We start from the raw sequence: 21,552 nt of genomic DNA, 5'->3' as shown, positions 1-21,552 counted from the left end.
ATAGCAGCCTTCTGGCACCTAAAGAGGGCTTACAGGGAAGATGGGGAGGGACTCTTCTTCACTGAGTGCAGTGCTAGGATGAGAGCTAATGTGTTTAAACTGAAACAGGATAGACTTTCATTGAATGTAAGTAAGACATTTTTCATTATGAACAGGTGTCCCAGAGAAGTTGTGGATGCCCCATAATTCAAAGTAATCAAAGTTAGATTGGACAGGGCTTTTAGTAACCCCATCTAATGGAAGTGTCTCTGGATATGGGAGGAGAGTTGGAACTAGAGGATATTTAAGGTCTCTTCCAACTCATACCTATAATTATGGCTTGAATTGCCCTGTGAACTTTTGAAAGGCATGAGTGGAAATGCTTTTAGAAGATCCCTCCATGCCTCTAACTACCACTGAAAGTTCAGAACACGGTGCAATTTGAGAGAATATAATAGCTCTAACAGTTGTAGAAATAGGACAGAATCATTCAGATTCCTTGCAGTTAAGACTACTGAGGTAAAATGTTATTTGAGTAGAGCTGGTTTTTGCATGTGTTTACATAATATGTGTGTGTATAAGTTTGTTTATATACCTACCTATTTATGTCTAGCCTCTTTTTGACTCTGGGCAATTCTTTTCTGTCACTACTCCATTTCTTTGCCATTGGTTCGTCAGTCTGACCTGTATTGAAATGTGGACAGGTCTCTATTTCTACTTTTAAGAGCTCATGTACTACTGGTGATATTTTACTTAATGTTATTATTGTCTAAAATTTTACAAAATAAAATTAAATTTCAAGTAGTCTATAAACATAAACAGTTCTGATTTTTCTAAGGCCCTAGTCTTGTAATGGTTTAACACTAGCCAACAACTAAGCACTACACAACCACTCACTCATTCCCCCTCATGGGATTCCTTACACGAAATTTCCTCCTTAAGAAGCTTGAATATAGAATCAGACGCGGTGGTGCATTTTGGCAACTGTTCTTATGTAGAAGATTTTAATTTGCTTGAAATTTTCTAGATGCAGCATATACCTGGAAGAATTTTGTTATATTCTATAAATAAATTTCTTTTTTATTTCTACAGAAATTGAAAAGGAAAGCTGTGGGGATCCTGGAACACCATTGTATGGTATCAGAGAAGGGGATGGATTTTCTAATCGTGATGTTTTAAGATTTGAGTGTCAGTTTGGATTTGAATTAATTGGAGAGAAATCTATCATTTGCCAAGAAAACAACCAGTGGTCTGCAAACATACCAATCTGTATTTGTATGTACCAAATATTTTCTTATTATTTTTAAGACATAACATTATGATAAGTTTTTACTTATAGGTAATAATTTGTGTGATTGATTTCAGAGTTAGCACAATACAATTAATTCTGCTGGCTGGATTAATTTACTTTTGTTCAGTAATGGGTATGCTTAATGATTATGCCCAAGACAGGTTCTAGAACTGCTAAAATACTTTTTTCTCTTATAGTAACTATTAAAGCATTTGTCTTTATGTGATTTGATACAGTGTTTTATTATTGGCTTTTTTTGGTAGGATTCTGTAGATTTTATATGTATGATACACTTTTTATATCTAGTCTTATATGTTAGTATATTACCTTACGTTAGAAGTTGCTGAATTGAAATCAAGGTTTTAAATTATTTACATTTTTTCCATGTATTATATATGAATACCTTTTAGCACTTACATTATCATAGACATTTATAGCTCTCTTCCAGTTGCATTATACAGCATAAGTAAAACCAATGTTGTGATACGTGTTTGTGGCAGCACCTGTCTTAAATTTTCCACTAAAATAGTATGGATCAAATATATTCAGAGTGCAATCAGATGCTTTCATCTCTGCAACTCAATTTAGTATGGCTTAACTGAATTGGTTTAATATAAAACGTTATCCTGATAACAACAAAATATCTCTGTTGTCTCTTTGAGGCTTGTTAATTTTTGGTGCCGCTGTGTGAACAACAAATGATAAGAGCACTATTGACTTTCTGCCCCTTTAATGTGCTCAGTGGGAGGTCTGCTCATCTAAATACTTCCCTACAAGAGAAAATAAGTGGTGCCAAGTGATTGTTATCATGGCTAAATTGTAAGGACTTCCGTGGATTTCCAATGCAACAAGGATGTTCTTCATTTCTTGGGGGCTCTGCTTGAGAGGTAGTTTTATTGAGAGGAAGGGAATACGAAGATTAAAAAAAATGAACAACCTTTCTTCTAGATTCACAGATCATTACAAATAATGAATTATTCAGTTGAGATAATCAGCAAGTTTTAAGATCTCTTACAAAAATTTAGCACTAAAATAAATCCTTATTGAAATGTGTTATTCTGTTATCTAACCTCTCTCTCTTTTTGACAGTTCCTTGCCTTTCCAATTTTACTGCACCGATGGGAACAGTTCTTTCACCTGATTATCCAGAGGGATATGGAAATAATTTAAACTGTATCTGGACAATAATTTCAGACCCTGGGAGCCGAATCCATCTCTCCTTTAATGACTTTGACTTGGAATCTCAGTTTGACTTCCTTGCAGTTAAAGATGGTGACTCTCCAGATTCCCCCATAATAGGAACATTTACTGGTGCTGAAGTTCCTTCCCATCTTACCAGTAATGGCCATATTTTGCGTCTGGAATTTCAAGCTGACCATTCGATGTCAGGACGTGGATTTAACATCACTTATAACAGTGAGTAATAGTATTTTTTTATTGTGTATGCATATTTTTCAACATACAGTTTAGGAGGTAGGCATAAGTATGTAAACATGACACTATGGTAATACACCTTCAGAAAAATGCTACATTAGGCGTTTGGATTATTGTATAAATTCTGTGCTGGGACTGAAGGTATGTGTATATTTCTCATTTGTGGCTTTAGAGATAAATATGTGCATATTTCTCATTTATGGCTTTAGAGATCATTGTTTGATGACTGTCAAACCGGGCAAGTTTCAAATTGTGTAACAGGACTTTACTGAATTTGCTGATAGTGCAATTTGTGCTACATAATATTAATCACCATCATTACATGTACAAAACAGTTATTCTTGAGAACTCATATGTTAGTTTAGCTGTGAAGGTAAATATTATCCTGGAGCTAATGATTGCAGTGTGTGGTAGCTCCTAGTCAATGCAGTTAAAGTGAGCAGCCATAGGAGCTCTTATCTAAATAAAACCACAATAGATTTGTTTTCTTTTTCTCTGTTTTACCTTCCTTAAATACATTTACTGACAGCATAATGATAATAATTGAAGGTTATATTAAAAATCTTCTCCAGTACTAAATACTGTTAGCACTTATCCACCTTAGTTTTTCCTGGCAGAACTGTTACGTTTCTTCTGAAGGACATATGAAGAGCTGCCTATGTTGTGTTTCTATCAAGTTATTTGGCATTTATCTCACACCAAAACCCAGTGCAGATGTAGTGAAGCAATTTGTAAAGCCACAGCATGAATAACTGCAAAATACAGTGCGAAACTTTCCTGGGAGCATATGCAGCAGTGAAATGAGGATTGAGTTCAGCCAAGTTGTTCCTTTTGGGTAGTTGGAAGGAAATTGGAAGGACCAGAAATGCCTGAAGTTCCAGTCTTGCAGCTCTGTGTAGAGGATGGTAGGGATAAGGGAGTGTCTGCTGGGGGGATCTGCATATCCTCCAGAGTTTCTCCACCTCATCCACCTCACACATTTGTATTTTTTGTTTGTTTGTTTGTTTTCTTTCTGATGGTAGAGGCGTTCCATGCCAACAAATAGACAAAATAAGCAAAATATGATGAATATTTTCACATTCCAAAAAGTTTGATGTCATGAGCAACCAGTACTATTCCTGTCTTTTTCCCTATTGTCTAAGAGTTTATATATAATTCCAGAGGCTTACTTAAGATGTAGGAGAATGTTCAACTGCATCATTGGAAGGAGACCTGTGTACCTACATTTCCCCTCCCCAGAATAATGTGTTACCTGCTTGTCTGTGTGGGAAAAAAAATTAATTGTTTAAGATGTTTTACTTAAAAAAACCCAAAGCAAAAACAAAAACACCAAAACAAAAAACCCAAACAAACAAACGACCCCCCCAAAACAAAACCAAAACCAACCAACCAAAAAAAAACTCAAAACAAAACAAAACAAAACCACCAAAAAAAACCCAAATAGGATCCTTTTAATGAAAGAGGAAATGAGATTAAGTGAGGTTTGTCATTGAGAGACCCAGAATCCACTTTTTTTTTTCCAAGGAATGCTAAGAATTAAAATTATTTTCATAATATTTCAAGGACCAAATTCCCCTATGGATCTCTACTTTTCTTACATCATCTTTCACTGTCCGTCTTTGATTTTTCTCTCTCTTTTGTTTTGGTTTTTTTTAGGTTGTCAGTCTTTCAGAGAAGTATTTATTAAGACTTAGAGATGAGCTGACAGCAGATTATTCTGCAAACATTCTTTTTCCAATTTTGTCTTATATTTCAACTCTCAGCCCTCTATCTTATCTGCTTCATCCTCAGGTCATTTCTCACAAATGTCGAGTGTAAATATGAAGAAAATGTGGTGACTTCTTATTGGTTTCTATACATACAAGTTATCATTGCAAACTAAACTTAGAGTGGTAGCTAAATATCTTAGTAGTTTAACTAATTATTGGAAAGTCAGTGTTTATTCAGAACTACTGAAATATAAAATCACTTTTAATTAAAATGAGATATTGAATCCATATTTCTTTACAGGTCGTAATATTTGCTCTATATTTTTTCTCTTTCATGTTCTTTTAACATATTTAAGAGTTTTTGCTTCTTTTCATGATTGTATTTAAGCTTGAATAGAGGTATTCATGTGTCTGTTAAACTCTGTAGCTAAAATCTACTTACAAAAGCAAGAAAATCTCAAAAAAATGTGTCTACTCTTTCTTCAGTAAGGACAGCTGCAGTCTGATAAATTACAGAAGTAATCTTTCCATAATAAATAGTTTAAGGGCAAGAGAGATGATAAAAAAAAGGAACTGGTAGAATTTCACTCTGTCTTAGCATTTATAAACCCAAAGTTAATTAAAAATATGCATTTTCTTCTAACACACCAGTTGGTATATTTCAAAGTTATCAGTCTTTTTTTGCCCCCTTCAAGAGTAGGAATAGTATGTCACAAAAACAGTACTTGATTACTTCTTTAAAAAGAATGTAGGCTAGTGCTGTAAATATCTTCATTGATGTGGAGGGGAATGGATGTTTCATTCCCATGACAAAGGAGCTGATGCAAAGGAGACTAGAAAGTTGTGAGGTCCTCCATGAGTAGGCATTCCACATGCCAACCTCCCTTTGGGCTGATGTAGATGGATGTTTTGAGATGGAGAACTTCTTCTAGATTGATTCAGGCTAGCTGGTGGACTGCTTTGAGCTGTTTCTCATTGATTGGGGTATAGGTGGTGCTGGGCAAATATTTTTGTATAAGTTTAGAGCTGCTGTTTCTCTCAGTTACGCAGATATTTCTTGTTGCTCTTTTCATAACAACTATTTAATTGTGCTTTATCTAGCAAAAGCTACAACCTTAGGAGTTGCATAGTGGCCTGCTAAAGGTCAAACGATGGGCCTCTGACGTCAGCCTATTTAATTCAGTGATTTGAGCTCTGTAGACCAAAACATTGACAATCCCAGATGATGGGTTTATATTTAAACAGGGCTTTTAGTGTGTTTCATTGCTGTGATAGGGTATGTTCATTACAGCCCATTTTTCCTGGCACTCTCTCCTGCTAGACTTTTTCAGTCTCAGTACTTCTCAAGACAGAATTCTTCAAACTGTAATGTACTAAAAAAAGTGTGAGTTTACATGTATATTCTGAATAAGCTACCAGTTGTTTGCATAGCTTTAAATAATATTTCACAATAATTTTGAGTATGAAGTATCTCTTTGATATTCTCTTAACTTTGGTTTATTTTCTGATATTTTCCTCTGAAAGGATTACCTTTGCTAGCTATTGCTAGACTTACCAGCTGAAACTCTTCATAGGGCAATCCACTAAAATAATTAATTATGCCACTGGGCCACTCCTTGCTGGTGCTATTTTCCAAAGATATTTTAAAGCAGATTTTAGACCGGATGAGTTCTGATTAACTTCATTTCTGCCTTCCAGTCTCATGAGATCTCTGAAGTTTCTCCCCTGCACTATTTTTTTTTTTAAATACAAAATGCATAGTTTAACATCCTTTAGAGTTAATATCAGAATATCAACATCACTCTGATCTATCACTATGCTTCCTGGCATTTTTCCAGATATTGCTTAGTACACCTGTACAGTCATGGTAGTTGATGAGTATACAAGTCAGGAAAACTAGTTGATAAGGAACCATGGTTTCTTGATTTATTGTTGATGAGTAATATATAAATATAATTAAGGATGTACCCATGTGTTCTTTTTCTTTTCAGCCTAAGGCTTGTATAATAGGACAGCTCCACCATGAAGCTTTTTAGAAGCATCAGCAGACTGTATTTTGCCCATCAAGTAATGTAACTGCAGCCAGGCTAAGAAAGTGACTGCTGTTGTTGGGAAGGATTATCTTTCACTATCTTGCCTCCCAAAGCCATTCTATACAGTACAATTAATTCCATAGGAGCAGCAGTTCCTGAGCTGAAATATAGAGCAATGAATTGATTTTTGCAGGCTAAATAAACTGGTGTCATACACAAGCAAGCTAAACCCGGAGTTAAAATTTATCTACATTTACAGATAACAATATTGAAAATCTATCTCTGTGTTGTCTGAAGGTAGTAAGAGAAACAGACAATCAATTCCCTTCCTAAAAGTGGTGACTGTGCATAAAGTATTGGAAAAGTTTTTGTAACCCCCATGAAAAAGTATGGGATTGCATAATTTTTAATGTCATCCTTGAATGGTAGACAACTATTCAGTGAAACCATGATTTTCATTCCCAATATCTGTGGTGTTTCCTAAGTCAAAATGTCAATAAATAAATGCTTTCTCTTGTCTGTTGCTATGATTTGTAATACCTTTGTAATGCAACATCTGAGAAATCTTTCTGCTAAGTTAATGAAATATTACTTTTTTAAAAATTTCATGGGTATGTTTTGTCTAGCAGACATATTAGTAAAACTACAGGGAAAAAAAAAAGTGAAAAACATCTTTTCGGGCCGTAGTCCTTTCTGATGTCTCCAAATGTAAGAATATTTCTGAAGATACAATTTGAAGTCATCATATGTGATGAAGGTGGATATCATGCTTGTAATATTTGTTCTCACTGCAAAATCATCATTCTGAAGAATATAGGATATATGCACAGTGTTCATAAATAAAACATCAAAATACAATAGCTAACCAATACATATATTTTAATGATAGTGTTAAATATGATCTTTCTTCTCCAAGTTTAAGGTGTGTTCTGTAGTAAAAGACATGGACAAGCTTTGTTATAGTATCTAGATGTATACACATAAATTAAAATTTTTCACTTTGTCCATAGATAAACGTGAAATTTTGTACATACTAGGAATTTCTTCGACCTTACACAAAATGTTATGTTTGAAGTTTAAAATTTTCTTTCTTTTGCCAACAAAACCCCGTTTGTCACTGTTCATGAGCATTCAGTACAAGAAACAAAACAAAATATGGTAGTGTTACGCATCCTGAGGTCAGAATGGCTCAAATGGTGTGGCAGTGAATTGGATATGCAGAAGATGACTAAAGTTATTATATCATAGATGCTTACCCTGCCTTTCTGAAGGATGCTTCTGGCCCATTGTAACATTAGATAGGATGGACTGTTGGAAAGGAGAACTTAGCCATCACTGAAATCTGCCAGCACCTAGCTGTCCAAGATGAGATTCATGCTGGTATAATTTTATATTTTAAGCAATTTTTTGTACCGGTGTATGTTTTTTGATGTTGATCAATTTTTTTATTTCTTATTGTTTCCTTTGTTTCCTAATATAAATTTTTTGTTCTTATTTGCAGAACAAAATCCTAAAAATGTCCTGTTACTTGCAAGAGTTATCACACTATTTCCCCTTCCCCCCGCCCCCTTTTTCTTTTCTTCTCTTAAAAAGCATTTGGACATAATGAGTGCCCAGATCCCGGAGTGCCAATCAATGCTCGGCGTTTTGGAGACAACTTTCAGCTGGGGAGCTCAATTTCTGTTATATGTGAAGAAGGATTTATTAAAACACAAGGAACTGAAACAATTACTTGTATGCTAATGGATGGAAAAGTAATGTGGAGTGGACCTATTCCTAAGTGTGGAGGTATGTGTAATATTTCTTTCTGGTTCAGGAGAACTTGATGTAATGTGTTTTGTCACCAAATGAAGTTCAGATTCTTGCAGAAGTGTAGCACAAAGCTCTTGTAAAACCTAGCCCTTAATAAAGGAGTCTAGTAAGGCATGAGTTTTTATTATAAACCTGTCTGCAGGAGTGAATTTTTCTTATAACGGTGATAAGGATAGAAGAAAAACACGGAAAAAAATGGCACATACATCAGTGTTATAAACACTGCTATATAACATCTGTAATGATGAAGGCTAATCTAAAAAACTTAATAGAACTGGAATGGGAATATTTTACACTCTTCATAATTTCAGATAGCTCCTATGTGGTGCTGGAGGAACTATCATTTCCCAAAGACATTTTTTGCTTGAAAGGATTTCTCCTGCCTTTTTTTTTCACTTCTTTTTAAAGAATATATTTGTCTCATGTGAAAAAAATTTTAAAGTAAAGAGTTTCAGTGCTAGAAAAGCATAATATTAATCTCTGCAGTTTGGCATTCCAGTCCAATCAGTATCATGACTGGCCTAGTTAATACTTAGGAGAAAGAAATATCAGGGGAGAAGAAAATAAGAAAATCCTTCTGTTCCCCAAACTTTATTTTAGTATATTGAAGACTCCTTTTCTTCAGCTATGATATTTAAATCTCCTGCCAACTTGTCACTCAATGTTTTTGAGCAGAAATCTGGGGGTTTTGTAGGGGTTTGTTGCTTTGATTTTTTAAATTTTTTTTCACCTTGTTTCATGTAAGTTTTCTTCAATATACAGATATGGACTTCCTGATTCAAACAGATGAACAATTTAAAATCATTTGAATGCTCAGTGACATTTGTTGATATAATATTAGATTAGAATGAAGATCTCTTTTGGGTCTTTGGCCATGCTATTTAAAACTTTTTGAGGTGTTTTAGCCCTCTGTTGCAGTGCTTGTGTTTCTTCCATCAACAGTGACTCCTAGGCTGGGAAAGATTCCCTTAGCAACTGATCTTATTTTTTAATAGAAATTAAATACTTCATACATCACAACATATAAACCATAGTGTTTTGCCTATTTCCTTGGACTTGTTTACACTAATAGATACCAAAATATAATTTTTACTTCATTGCCTATAGCTGAAGATCTCTTCTCCTAAAGGGGAAAAATTAATTCAGTTGCTTGTAATGATTATATTTAATCAGTAACAATATAATCTCTGATTTATGGTTTGTGAGTTTTTATTTTAAACGAAAACTTAGTTTTTGTTTTCACTATGTAACTACCTTCTTGAAAAAATTTACATAATTTCAATACATTAATGTGACTGCTTATAATATCCTTCACATTCATTTAGTTTCTGAGATAAAATATTGTTATTGTTTCATAGATATAAGGTGGGTCAGTTTCACTAGACAAGATTAGTATAGGCTATAATGCCTCTGCTTTCATATAGGCTTCATGGAGCTGTCTAACACTGCTAATAAAATATAAAGTTGCATTTTTAATGTTACATTAAAAGCTTAAATTACTGGGAATATTTTTTAGTGTCAGTCCATGCAGAAGATAATCTGATCCATAGGTAGCTGGATACTCTGAATGGAGCATATATTGGAATCCTAAAGGTTCAGACAAGGGTATATTTGTATTAGATGTTTTTATCATATTTAAAATTAGATATACTTTTAAAATTTCAGATAAAATTGAAAGACAAATTAAAATATTTTCAAACTAATAATGTAATTTGGTCTGTTAGGGTGTTCAGAATTTTTAGTGATTGTGTGCACATTTGCCTGTACTACACGGTTATTTCATATAAGCTCTACACACACCTTGTAATTTCATTGTCATATATATTGAGTCAAAGGCATAACCTCCACATTCTGACTAGGAGACACTGAATGTCACTGCTGTGCACTTTTCCTTCCACTGCAGAAATGTCAGCAATTACAATTTATACCAGAGAGCTATTTGATAATAAACGTGGTGCAGATGGACAGGGTCAGCACATTCATTTTTCAGGGCAGTCCTGACCAACCTCTGCTGGGACTTCCTCCCAGCCCTGCCCATGGCCCAGGATCCTATTTCTGCTGAGTCTGGGGCTGCGATCCCAGCCTCAGCAATGCTGCTGTTCTCGGCTCAATGTGCCCATGTGACTTCCTGGTTTGGCCTCAGACCTGACCCATCAAATTGCATCGTCCGATGGTTACTTGGTTGTTACCAGACCCTTTTCCTGTAACCAGTCCAGACTTGTTCACCTTGCTCAGGAAGAGCTGGATCTGTCCGTGAAGGCTCTAACTCAGTGTATGCTTGTGTATGTGTGCACACGTGAACTTCCTTGGCTCCTGGCTTCTCTTCTCTAGTGGAGTGGTCCTGCTTTTGCTGCTCTCTGATGATTTTGAATTTGGGATTCCTGTCCTTGTGCCTTTCATCCTTCCTGTGAGGGTTATATGGAGGATATTCCCATAATCTATTCTAATATTGTGCTGTTGTACCTCTGCTGAAGCTCTAACCTTGGTCTTCCTGCATAACTCCTGTAATGCTTAATATCCTGTGGTTCTGTAGCATTGGTGATAAACTCTTGAAAAAAACATGACTAAAACTATGAATCTACAAGACATTCAGTGATTAACCTGTCATCCTCAAAGCTTTTTTCATACTCATATACCGAAATTTCCTGTCTCAACCCCTGTACCTTACTATACAAAGAAATAAATACAAATGACTTTGTAAGAATTCTTAGATCAGACTAAGATTAGCTTTCAGTATTTGGCATATCCCTGTGTTTGACAAATTGATTCTGTTTGATGACAACCTCTGGTTAAGTTATATTTCTAGTGTTTTGTTTTGAACACACAGGCATTGGGAATGAATCTGTCAGGCAACCATCAAATATGACTAGAAAAAAGAATAGGGGATGAAAATCAATGTAAAAAAGGTCAGGGAAACAATCCTTTGTCAAGATGAGAGTTTTATTTTCTAAAAAACAAGCTCTTTAAGATCAGCCAAATAGCCCAGCTATTCTGAAGGCAAGGACTCCTGGGTCTAGGAAATCAGGTTGTGGTGGTGAAAATCAAATGAAAAAAATCTATGGAATCTTGCAATGCAAGCATCAGGAAGAATCATAATCAGGAGATGGGTAAGAAAGATGAAGACCTAAAACAGCAGCAAAACACTTCGTTATTGTGAGACCCCAATTAGAAAGAGAAATTATTCCAAATTTAGGTTATCTTATAGTATGAATTATTTTTAATGTACTATACATAGGAGTATTTTTGTAATAGAGGTTTTTGCTGTATTCTAAATATAATCTTTAACGTGTCATGAAAATGTGGTGAGAATATGGAACTTTGTACAAGTTTAGCAGTAATGTATTCTAACTATGGTAGTATACCGACTCAGAATAAGGCCATCTGGTATTCCTATTCTTGTTGATATACTTTGTAGTTTATAGGCTCCCTATACATTATGAATATGTGGCTGTATACAATAAAATATAGGGATGATGAATGCTGGAGAATTAGCCTTCTAGTTGTTGAGGCGAATAGGAATTTAAATACTTTATTGCTTGACTGATACTATTTACCGGAGGTAGTATGAAAAAGAGGCTTTAACACAAAAGATGAGAAAGCCCATTTTAAAAACATCAGTGATGAAAACAAGTCTAAATCTGCATATTTAGAAATGTTTGTAATATATTGAATTCTGAAATCTACATAACTTTTAGAAACCCTTTTTTTTCCCTACATATTATGGGAAACATGGGCTAATATGTCCTTAAAAACAAAAAATACCTATTTATAACAGTTCATCATTTTAATATAGAAACTTGGTAATCTCCTGAGAAAAAATGAAGACTAGACAAATGCATAATAATTCATGGTCTTCAATTTGAAATTGTGTCAAAGAGAGCAAAATTAATATATTTTTCTAGTGGAAAAGTACAGAATAATATAGAAAATTGTATGTACTATGCCAGTACCAGTATGGGGGGGCTCTCACAAGGGCAGAGCAGAGAGGAAAAATCACCTCCTGCTGACCATACTTCTTTTGGCACAGTCCAGGACACATTTGGCTTTCTGACCTGCAAGTGCATACTGTTGGCTCATGTCATCTACTAATATCCACAAGTCCTTCTATGCAGGATTGTTTTCAATCCGTCATCTTCAAAAGGTTTCCTGACATATCTCATTTGCTTTGGAAGTGAGTATTGAAGTGTTTTGATAAGAGGCCAAAGTTTTTTCCCTATGTTTAAAAATTAAAGGATTAAAGCAGTTTATTAGTTCTTTTCTAAGATACTTTGTTGAAAAATAAAAGAAAACCTTAGCAAAATGAAAATCTTGGCCTACATATAGATGTCTGTGATGTAAATAAATACATGTATGTTTCTAGTGAGTGAATCTGGCAAAGACAAAGCAAGCTCATCTTTCCCTTCACAGAATGAAATTGGGGGAAAAAATTTCAGCTTGATTATGTCAACTGTGTATGAACTTTGAGGCTTGGTGAAATACAAGGTAATTTGTTGAATTTTTTTCAGAAAAGTGTCATAAAACTAAAAATAAGGAAATACATTAAAAAAAAAAACAAACAAAACCCCAACCAACCAACCAACAAACAAAACAAACCTCTAAGATTTGCCTTTAGAAAATGGTTTAGTCCCTGAGGTTTAAGATCATGAGGAGCTCACCAAATCTAATTTGGTCTGAACCAAATTCTTGATTATCAGTTAAGCAAAGAATAACAATAAGCTCATGATAACAATAAACTGGTCATGCCTTCACAGTTCTATAGTCTAATGTATTTACTCCAATATTTATGAGAACCAAAAAAGTATTTAAGCATAGAATCATAGAATGGTTAGTGTTGGAAGGGCCCTTAAAGATCATTTAGTTCCAATCCCCCTGCAGTGGGCAGGTGTGCCATTCATTAGATCATGCTGCTCAGGTGTCCATTCAATCTGGCCTTGAACAATTCCAGGGATGGAGCATCCACAACTGCTCTGGGTAACTTGTTCCAGTGCTTTCTTTACTCCTCTGAGTAAAGAATTTATTCCTAAAATCTAATCTAAACCTTCCTCCTTTCATTTTCAAATCATTGTCCATTGTCCTGTCTCTAAGTGTATAAAAAGTCCCTCTTCCTTCTTTTTAGAAGGCCCCTTAAGGTACTAGAAGGCTGCAGTGAGGTCTTCCCAAAGCCTTCCTTTCTCCAAGCTAAACAACCCCAGATCTCTCAGCCTGCCTTCGGTGCACCACTCAGCTTCATGTCATCTGCAGACTTGCTGAGGATGCACTTGATCTCATGTCTATGCCATTGACAAAGCTATTAAAGAGTACCAGTCCCAAGATAGGGACCTGAGGGACATCACTCCCTAGCATCCTTTTAAATGAAGAAATAATGTTTTCCTAGTGTTTGTAAGTTACCATGTGGCCTACCTGATTATTATGTATGATAAAGTTTGTATGTATACATATATATATATATACTGAAGCTGACTTTTTTCTCTAGATATCTAGGTATTTTAAATTGCTAGAAAAATATTATGATTTTTTACCTCTTTTAAAAATGGTAATACTTCTAGTGATTCAATTACTGCATTTCTTAGATAACTCAAGATAGTTCTGTGAATTAATTTCTCTAGGAAATATCAATCTACTACTGAAAATAAAGAAATAAAAGCATGACAAGTACTCCTACTGTCTTTCCCTCACCTATCCATAACACAGAGGTGGTGTTGATCTCACAAAAGTGTGATGACACATGCACTTGACTTTCATAGGCATGTAGATCCATCAGATGAAACGGGTTTGCATTCAAGCATGAAATTAAAAACCCACACAGAGCTTTGTAAGACTAAAACCTAAAAGATCTGTCCTTCAGCAGTACTGGTCTTATGGTTCTTACTCTACCAGCCTGTAAGATTATATGATCTTTGGGATGGACTAGCACTCTCCATAGCCAAAATCAGCTTCAGTCAAACCTAATCATTACTTCTGAGAATGTCTATTTTGCTCTATGACTGTCTTAACATTGAAGAACTAATGGAAAATTCCCTCATTCTGTACCAGATTTTCTTCACCTATTTGTTAACTCAATTGGTTAGAGCTTGGTGCTAATAATGCCAAGGTCATGGGTCCAATCTCTCTATGGGCCATTCACTTAAGAGCTGGACTCAATGATCCTTGTGGGTCCCTTCCAACTCAGAATATTCTGTGATTCTGGTCTAGTGGAAGGTGTCCCTGCCCATGGCATGGGGGTTGGTATTGATTTAAGAATTGTTTTCAGAAATTCTCTTCATCCTTGTAATTCTTACAGTTGTGAAGATTCTTACTGTAATTAATGTGCCATTAAACCACTGAAATACTTAAAATTATTCACTTGTTCTAAGAGAAAAATTACGTGTTATTTCTAGTAATTCTGTTTGCAGAATATTTATATATTTGTATATATTGATCTATATTTTATAAGTGCTTAAAAAACATCAACTAATCTTGGAAGAATGGTAAGTAGGTCTTTTTCATGAATGAGGAATAAGAACTGCCAACGTGACAAGCAAAATGCATGTGCTATGACAGTAGATTTATGTAAAAGTTAAATAACGCTTCACTGCTTTCCAGCTTTATACTCAACTAAAACTTTTTCAAGTTTTTCAAATCTCTCTGCTCAAAATTAAAAGCAAAAATAACGACATATTGTGGAAACTATGCTTTGGATTATTTCCTTTATTGCAGGAAAATAGATTGTACTGTAAGGATGCAGTAGAAAAAAAAAACCTGTTGTCAGAATTATTGAACAGTTTATTTTAAGTTTTTAGGGTCTTATTTCAGTTGATCTCCATCTAATTCTGAACACCATAGAATATATCAGCTTTGAAACCTCTTTTGTGTCTTCTTGCAACTGAATTTTTAAAACTTGTTTATTATAGTTGTCCTATATTGAAAATTGCAATTGTGAATTACATATAAGAAATCTATGTTGTTTACCTTTCTCTTTGTTTCATTTTTAGCTCCATGTAGTGGGCATTTTTCATGGTAAACTAATGGAAAGTGACAATCGTGATTGAAAATTATAATTGTGAATTACATGTAATAAATCTGTGTTGTTTACCTTTCTCTTTGTTTCATTTTTAGCTCCATGTGGTGGGCATTTTTCATCTCCCAGTGGAGTAATTCTCTCTCCAGGCTGGCCAGGGTATTATAAAGATTCCTTGAATTGTGAGTGGGTGATAGAAGCTGAACCAGGACACTCTATCAAAATTACATTTGAAAGGTCTTTGCTAATTTTTCTTATTTAATGTTTTCCAGTATTTACCCAGAAACAGGAGTTATTAGCTTTGTCATAACATCATTTTCACTATCACTCAAATCAAGCAATTGTATTATCAGGTAGGACTTTCCAAAACACCTTCAGAGCATAAATTTTATCTTCAGTGAAATTTCTACTTGATGTGCTGAAAAGCTTTTGAAATTTCAACCCTCTTGCACATATTTAAGCCTGTCTGGCCCAGTTAAAAACTTTGTCTATTTTTGAAGATTAACTTTTTGATTTGCATGTAACCATATTGCTGTGATGATTACAAAGTTCTTTGTTTCTCTCAAAACCATGAAATCTTCAACTCTAAAAATCTGAATCAACTGTGAAAACTGAATTGAATGCATTAATATTTTTATCTATTCTGAATATTTAACTATCAAATCAGCTGATCTGTTTTTGTAAAAGGACTGTGTACTTTCAGGATGGAGTTCCACTTTCCCCAAATTACTGCAGCATTCCACTTTTCCTACATTACCGTGTCTTACTAAGGTCCATTCCCAATTCTAAGGATTGAAATGTGCTGAGCACCTTACATTTCTCATGACATTTAGTTTAAGCTCTTTATTAGAAAGCAAAACAAAAAAATGCAATCAAAGAATGCTTTTCTACGTATTTTCAAGGATGTTTTAGATTATTTTTAATTGTAAATATTAATAAAATTATATGAAAATCCAGGAAAAAAGCACCTTTGATGATCAAAGTTATAGTGCACAAATATCATGCAGTTGATCTTTATGCAGCATATTTTGACTACTCCTGGGCACACTTGATTAAAAGAGAAGATATTTCTTGATTTTAATACAAATTCAAAAGTTGTTTTTAGCAGGATGTGAACTCCATATTCTCTTAGCAAAATTTCTCATTGTGATAAGATTGTTAAAAACTTATTTTCTAGTACTATTGCTTACACTATAATACAGTGACTGTGGAACATTATATACAATCGAAGGACAAGTAATAAAGACATTTCAAAGGTATTTCCTATCCTTAACATAAAATGAAAGCTAGTCTTCCAAAATCACTATTGCTGTTTATCACTTAAAATAAAGACTTACCAAACTTTTTGCCAATTAGAATACATAAAAAGGTGAATAACTCCCTCTTGCGAAAACTAATCAAAACTCGTATTAATTCAAAATTAAGAGAAAATTATTCTTTCTTGTCTTGTAAATCAAAATGAAAACTAAAAAAAATGAACTTTCATTAACCTAAATTTTTGAAAAAAGTTATAGTTTCAAATAGTTTATTTTTAATTCAGCAATTCATTTAAACAACAGATTTGATGTGGACAGTCATTTCAAAGTGAAAAGCATTTGCCTTTATATTTGCAAAATACTAAGCCAGCTGTATTTTCTTTCTTTATACATGAGTTTTACTAAATATGACGTTTTCTTGTGTACCCTTTTTGTTTGTAAGGCATTAATGCTTTGTCATAAAATTGCACAAACTCTATTCCTCTTGTAAGAGCAATAAAAACAAGATGTGGTCTCTTCAGATCAGAGAGAGAGCTTCTATCCTCTTTAAGATACTTCCATTGCTACCCATTTTTGACACTCTTGACACTTGCCATAAATTGGGCTGATATGCTTATTGCTGAGATGCAGTAACGCAGAGAGGCTCCACTCCCATACAGATGTGTGTACCCTTATGTGTCTCTGTGCAGAAGTGCATGTAAAGATACATCTGTGTATGTTTACACAGGTGCATTTAGATATATAGTTACATGTTTGGATGTAAAGAAGAAATTATTTCATAAATCAAATAATGAAACAGGTCTTTATAGTGTACTGAAAGAAAAGATTTTGTAAGCTACGGTTATGCTTTTTACTTAGACATTTTCCACACCGTTTAAATTTACCTTCTGAGTCATTTATAAATTAGCTTTTTAAAAACTCATTCTAGTCTTGGCTATCCTTGTTCTGCTCCTTCTGCTTGCTTATCTTACACTATGTTTTCTTAAGAAAAAAGGATAATTTTGTTGAAATATACACTTTTAATACTATAGCCAAATGGCTTACCCATATGATTAAAAAAACCACAAACCCTCATATTTTGCCCAGTTCTTTACATTTGACATTTTTCCCAAAAAACACACATACTTTTTCTTGTTTTTATCATTGCAAGTATCAAAACTTCCTCAATATGAGTAGTTATTTGAAAGATTTTTAGTTTCTCAGTCAGGGAAAAATATTTATAGTACATGTCTAGAATCTTTGCATACTTTTTTGGATTTTCTAAGAGGAAGGGAACAGTTTGTACTAATACTCATTTTCTGCAGAGTGACAGCTTAACGCTGCATCAGTTTCCCACTTGTAGAGTAGTTTATTTCCTTTTAATCTCACATCTTCCTGTCTTCCAATACCTTCTTTCTTATGACAGTGGATAGGTGCCAGGTACTGCATTCCATGACTGTATGCCACAGTGTTCCTGTGCCAAGGAGCCAGAGACATACAGGAAAACAAAGAGATCTACAGACATAGAGAATAAAAATAGCTATAAATTTTTGTGCTATTAATATTTTTTTCATATTTTGTTTTATGATTGTGCATGTATACTTTAAAAATTTATTTCCATCCTACAGGCATAAATAAGATAGATAATCTTCTGGTATTTTGTTATAAATCAGTATCCTTTTAGGCTCAATTGAAATGACAGAAGTGATAAATGGCAGTGCCATTCTTCATTGTAATGAAGTGTTTATCATGTAGCCTAATTATGAGTATTTAAATGCAATGGATGCTGATAGCAAACTACTGATTGGAGTACTAGTCACGTTTGTCTAATGAGTATACGCTGTGCAGCAGGATGTCCTGACATCCCATTGAATTGGTAGGGGGGCTCTTAGAAACAAAGATGCATGTTATAAATATTAAGGCAGCTTTATTTATTCAAATAAGACCTCTTCTTAAAATTGTGTGTCACCTCCCGTGTTAGAACTTGTTTCACTCCTGTCTGCTTCTGAGTCCTCCATAAGAATAGACCTCACATAGCAATGATGAAAGGACATTGGAGCAGTCTTACATGAAACTTACTCTGTTTCTATAAACCCCTACTGTTTTCTCACACCAGAGAAAAAAATAGGTGACATGTAAATATATCAAATAAGTTGAGCATTGAGGGGAAAAAATTATATAAGCATCACACTTACAAATTAAATTTAAATTGATCAGATTTTGAGCCAAATGACCAAGCAAAGGCATTGTACATAATTCCCCCTTCAAATTTCTCACTTAAAAATGGTTCTTACTTTTTTTTCTCAGGTGTTTATTCATTTTTTTCATCACTGTATTTTTCTGCTGTGTGTGGTGGTGTATGTAGTCTTTGAACACAAAGTATTTACGAGAGGATTTCTTTTATGTCTTTGGAGATTCAACTTAATTTCAGTATGACGTGACTAGCCTGATGGCTGCATTACATTTGTAAGGTCCATGCCTTTTTTACACCTTCAGTCTCAAGTATGTTTTTGATAAAGGGACTAAGAAAGCAGAACAAGACTAAATGATCTGTTTCCAAGATTTCTTCTATGGATTACTGGGAAAAAATATTAGAAAATATTAGAAAAAGCAAGTTATTGGTTTTTAGCAATATATCACTTTGAGTTCACGTGGGAACTAGCAAAACACAAAATATTCAGTTCTCCTCCTTCTAGGATTATCCCACTTCATTTCTGTAACTCCCTATTACTTTATTTCTGTGCTCTTTTAAATGTTATTTCGTGTGAATGGAACACTGATAGAAGAAAACACATGTTTTGGAGGTTTAATTTGTCTTCTCGTCTTTTGCTAGACTCCTTTACACCTTAAAGCTCAGACTCTTGGGACATAAATATTAAATATTGACTTCCTCAGTGCATTGGCATTAGTCATGCAGTTCTTTGAATGAATTTCACAAAGCTGAATTAGGCATCTAAGTAAATCAGAGAGAGAATTAAGAATATCTGAAGGGTGCTTGTAAGATCCTGCTGTTAATCGTTGCTTTTTAATTCTAGAAGGGTTTTTTCAATAATCCACCAGAGTTCCTTTTAGAGCAGTATGATTGATCTAAGGTCTGTCATAGCAAGAAAGAGAGAAACCACTGTCAAAATACCAAACACAAGTTTGGGACTGCCGATAGCATCTAAAACAAGACAAACAAGGAGATATCTAGCAGCACTGTCACACTCAGCTTTTCCTTGACAAGGACAGCACACATGCTGTCTTTAAACACTCGTCTTGTTTTCTGTTACTTTCTAAATAGGATTTTTAGTTGTGGGTTTGTTTTTTTATTTCCCCATAACTTCTGTCACCACTTTGGACTGAATCTCAGCTGGCATAAAACCACTGGAGTCTCAGTGCAGACTCTAATAATTCTATCGCTACTTATAGAGGATTTTAAGAGTAGAAACTCAAGAGTATGATTCTTTGATAATATAAAGTACCTTAATGATATTTGTGCCACATAGAATAGGTAAACTAAAAGAATATATCAACATATCCTCCATATAATTTACTTAATTATTCAAAAAGACCCCATAATTTTGTGTTTTAAAATATCATATGTAAATAATATTAATCTTTATTAACAAACTGTGTTTCTGGTTCTTTTTTCCTGCAATACAAACCAAGTCAAGAAGTTTAAACTTATTTCTCATCTTGCTAAACCACTGAAATTTTATATTATATTAATTATATAGGATAATTAATATTATTCTATTGATATTGTAAAATAGATATGTGGAGAAAAAATATTATCAGGGAAGGAGCATAGTTTAAAATATGGTGTTATTGAATTTGTTGTAACTGTCTCTTTAAATTTGTGCCTCTGGGTGTTTCCTCAATTCCAGATTTCAGACTGAACTCAATTATGATGTTTTGGAAGTTCATGATGGACCAAACTTATTATCTCCACTTCTGGGATCTTACAATGGTACACAGGTCCCCCAGTTTCTGTTTAGCAGTAGCAATTTTATTTATCTTCTCTTTACAACTGATAACAGCCGTTCTAACAATGGATTCAAGATTCACTATGAAAGTAAGTAATTCTGTACTGTATTATTTGATTTCACCTCCCTCTCAATGCTTATTCTTGTCATAAATATAAAAAGATTTACAGATGTCATCTTTGGTAAATTCCTGTTATTTCTCAGTCCGAGAAAGATTTAGTGATGTTAAACTGCAAAAGTGATGACCACTAATTTTACTTAAAATTTAATGTCATTGATGTACTACTCTGTACTTTAAGAATCAAAAGATGAGAATGGGAAGCAAATGCCTTTCTTCTGGATGCTGTTTTAAGGCTTGATATTCTTATATTTTATACAATACATTTTTGTGTGTGTAAAACTGCATGAGATTAGAAAGAGTATGGAAATCTAAGCAAATAACTGAATTACTGTTCTGATTGATCTATCTGCAGCTCTGACTGAAGGTAAGGCGAAATGCACTTTACACTAATGAGCTGAAAATCAAGCTATGGAATTGCTTGCTTATGGATTTTAAGGGTTGTAAAAACCTGCCTATGTGATTTTTTCTGATATAGAAGTATTCTTTTGCCCTTATTAGAGTAATACAAATGACACTGAAGAAAGTATATGTAAGATTTCATACTTTATGAATTCTTAAAATTCATTTAAGTTTATATATCCTAATTCAATTTACTTTTTGCATTTCTAAATATAATTTTTGTTGAAATAATTAAAATTTTTAAGAGAAATAATATTTCTACTGTAATCACTATCTGATTTGCTTAGTAAAGGTCATAAGCACATTGTTGTCTGTCCATTTCTGTTTCATACACCAACTTGTTGGAACTACCACCAAACAGTTTTCAGTTTTTTTAGCATTATACACTAGTGGAGAATAAAATTTAAAGTTATGATATCAAAGAACATTCAAAATATGCATTCTTACCATTTGTACACAAAATAAACAATTTTCAGTGGTTACTTTTCTGTTTAATAGCCCCTGTTTATACACAGACATCTAATATTAATTTTATTTTTTCTTAATTCTTACTGATTTCTCATCTTCCATTATC

The 21,552-nt window shown here is 33.9% G+C and overlaps 1 protein-coding gene across 1 annotated transcript in view; it reads left to right on the top strand.

Annotated features, from left to right (window-relative positions):
• The window catches only part of CSMD3 (CUB and Sushi multiple domains 3), a gene marked incomplete at its 5' end in the record, with an annotated part of 538,890 nt that overhangs the window by 278,448 nt on the left and 238,890 nt on the right, over positions 1–21,552 (top strand). The window contains 5 exons of the mRNA XM_039386640.1: positions 1,072–1,254; positions 2,360–2,686; positions 8,040–8,234; positions 15,354–15,492; positions 20,360–20,547. Of these exons, the coding sequence (XP_039242574.1) occupies positions 1,072–1,254; positions 2,360–2,686; positions 8,040–8,234; positions 15,354–15,492; positions 20,360–20,547 (1,032 nt within the window). The remainder of the gene's footprint in view (positions 1–1,071; positions 1,255–2,359; positions 2,687–8,039; positions 8,235–15,353; positions 15,493–20,359; positions 20,548–21,552) is intronic.

The sequence above is a fragment of the Pipra filicauda genome, unplaced genomic scaffold (assembly GCF_003945595.2).
Source record: "Pipra filicauda isolate LSUMZ 115617 unplaced genomic scaffold, ASM394559v2 scaffold497_size843975_pilon, whole genome shotgun sequence".
In the NCBI taxonomy this organism is placed as follows: domain Eukaryota; kingdom Metazoa; phylum Chordata; class Aves; order Passeriformes; family Pipridae; genus Pipra; species Pipra filicauda.
This window is presented reverse-complemented; position numbering and strand designations above follow the sequence as displayed.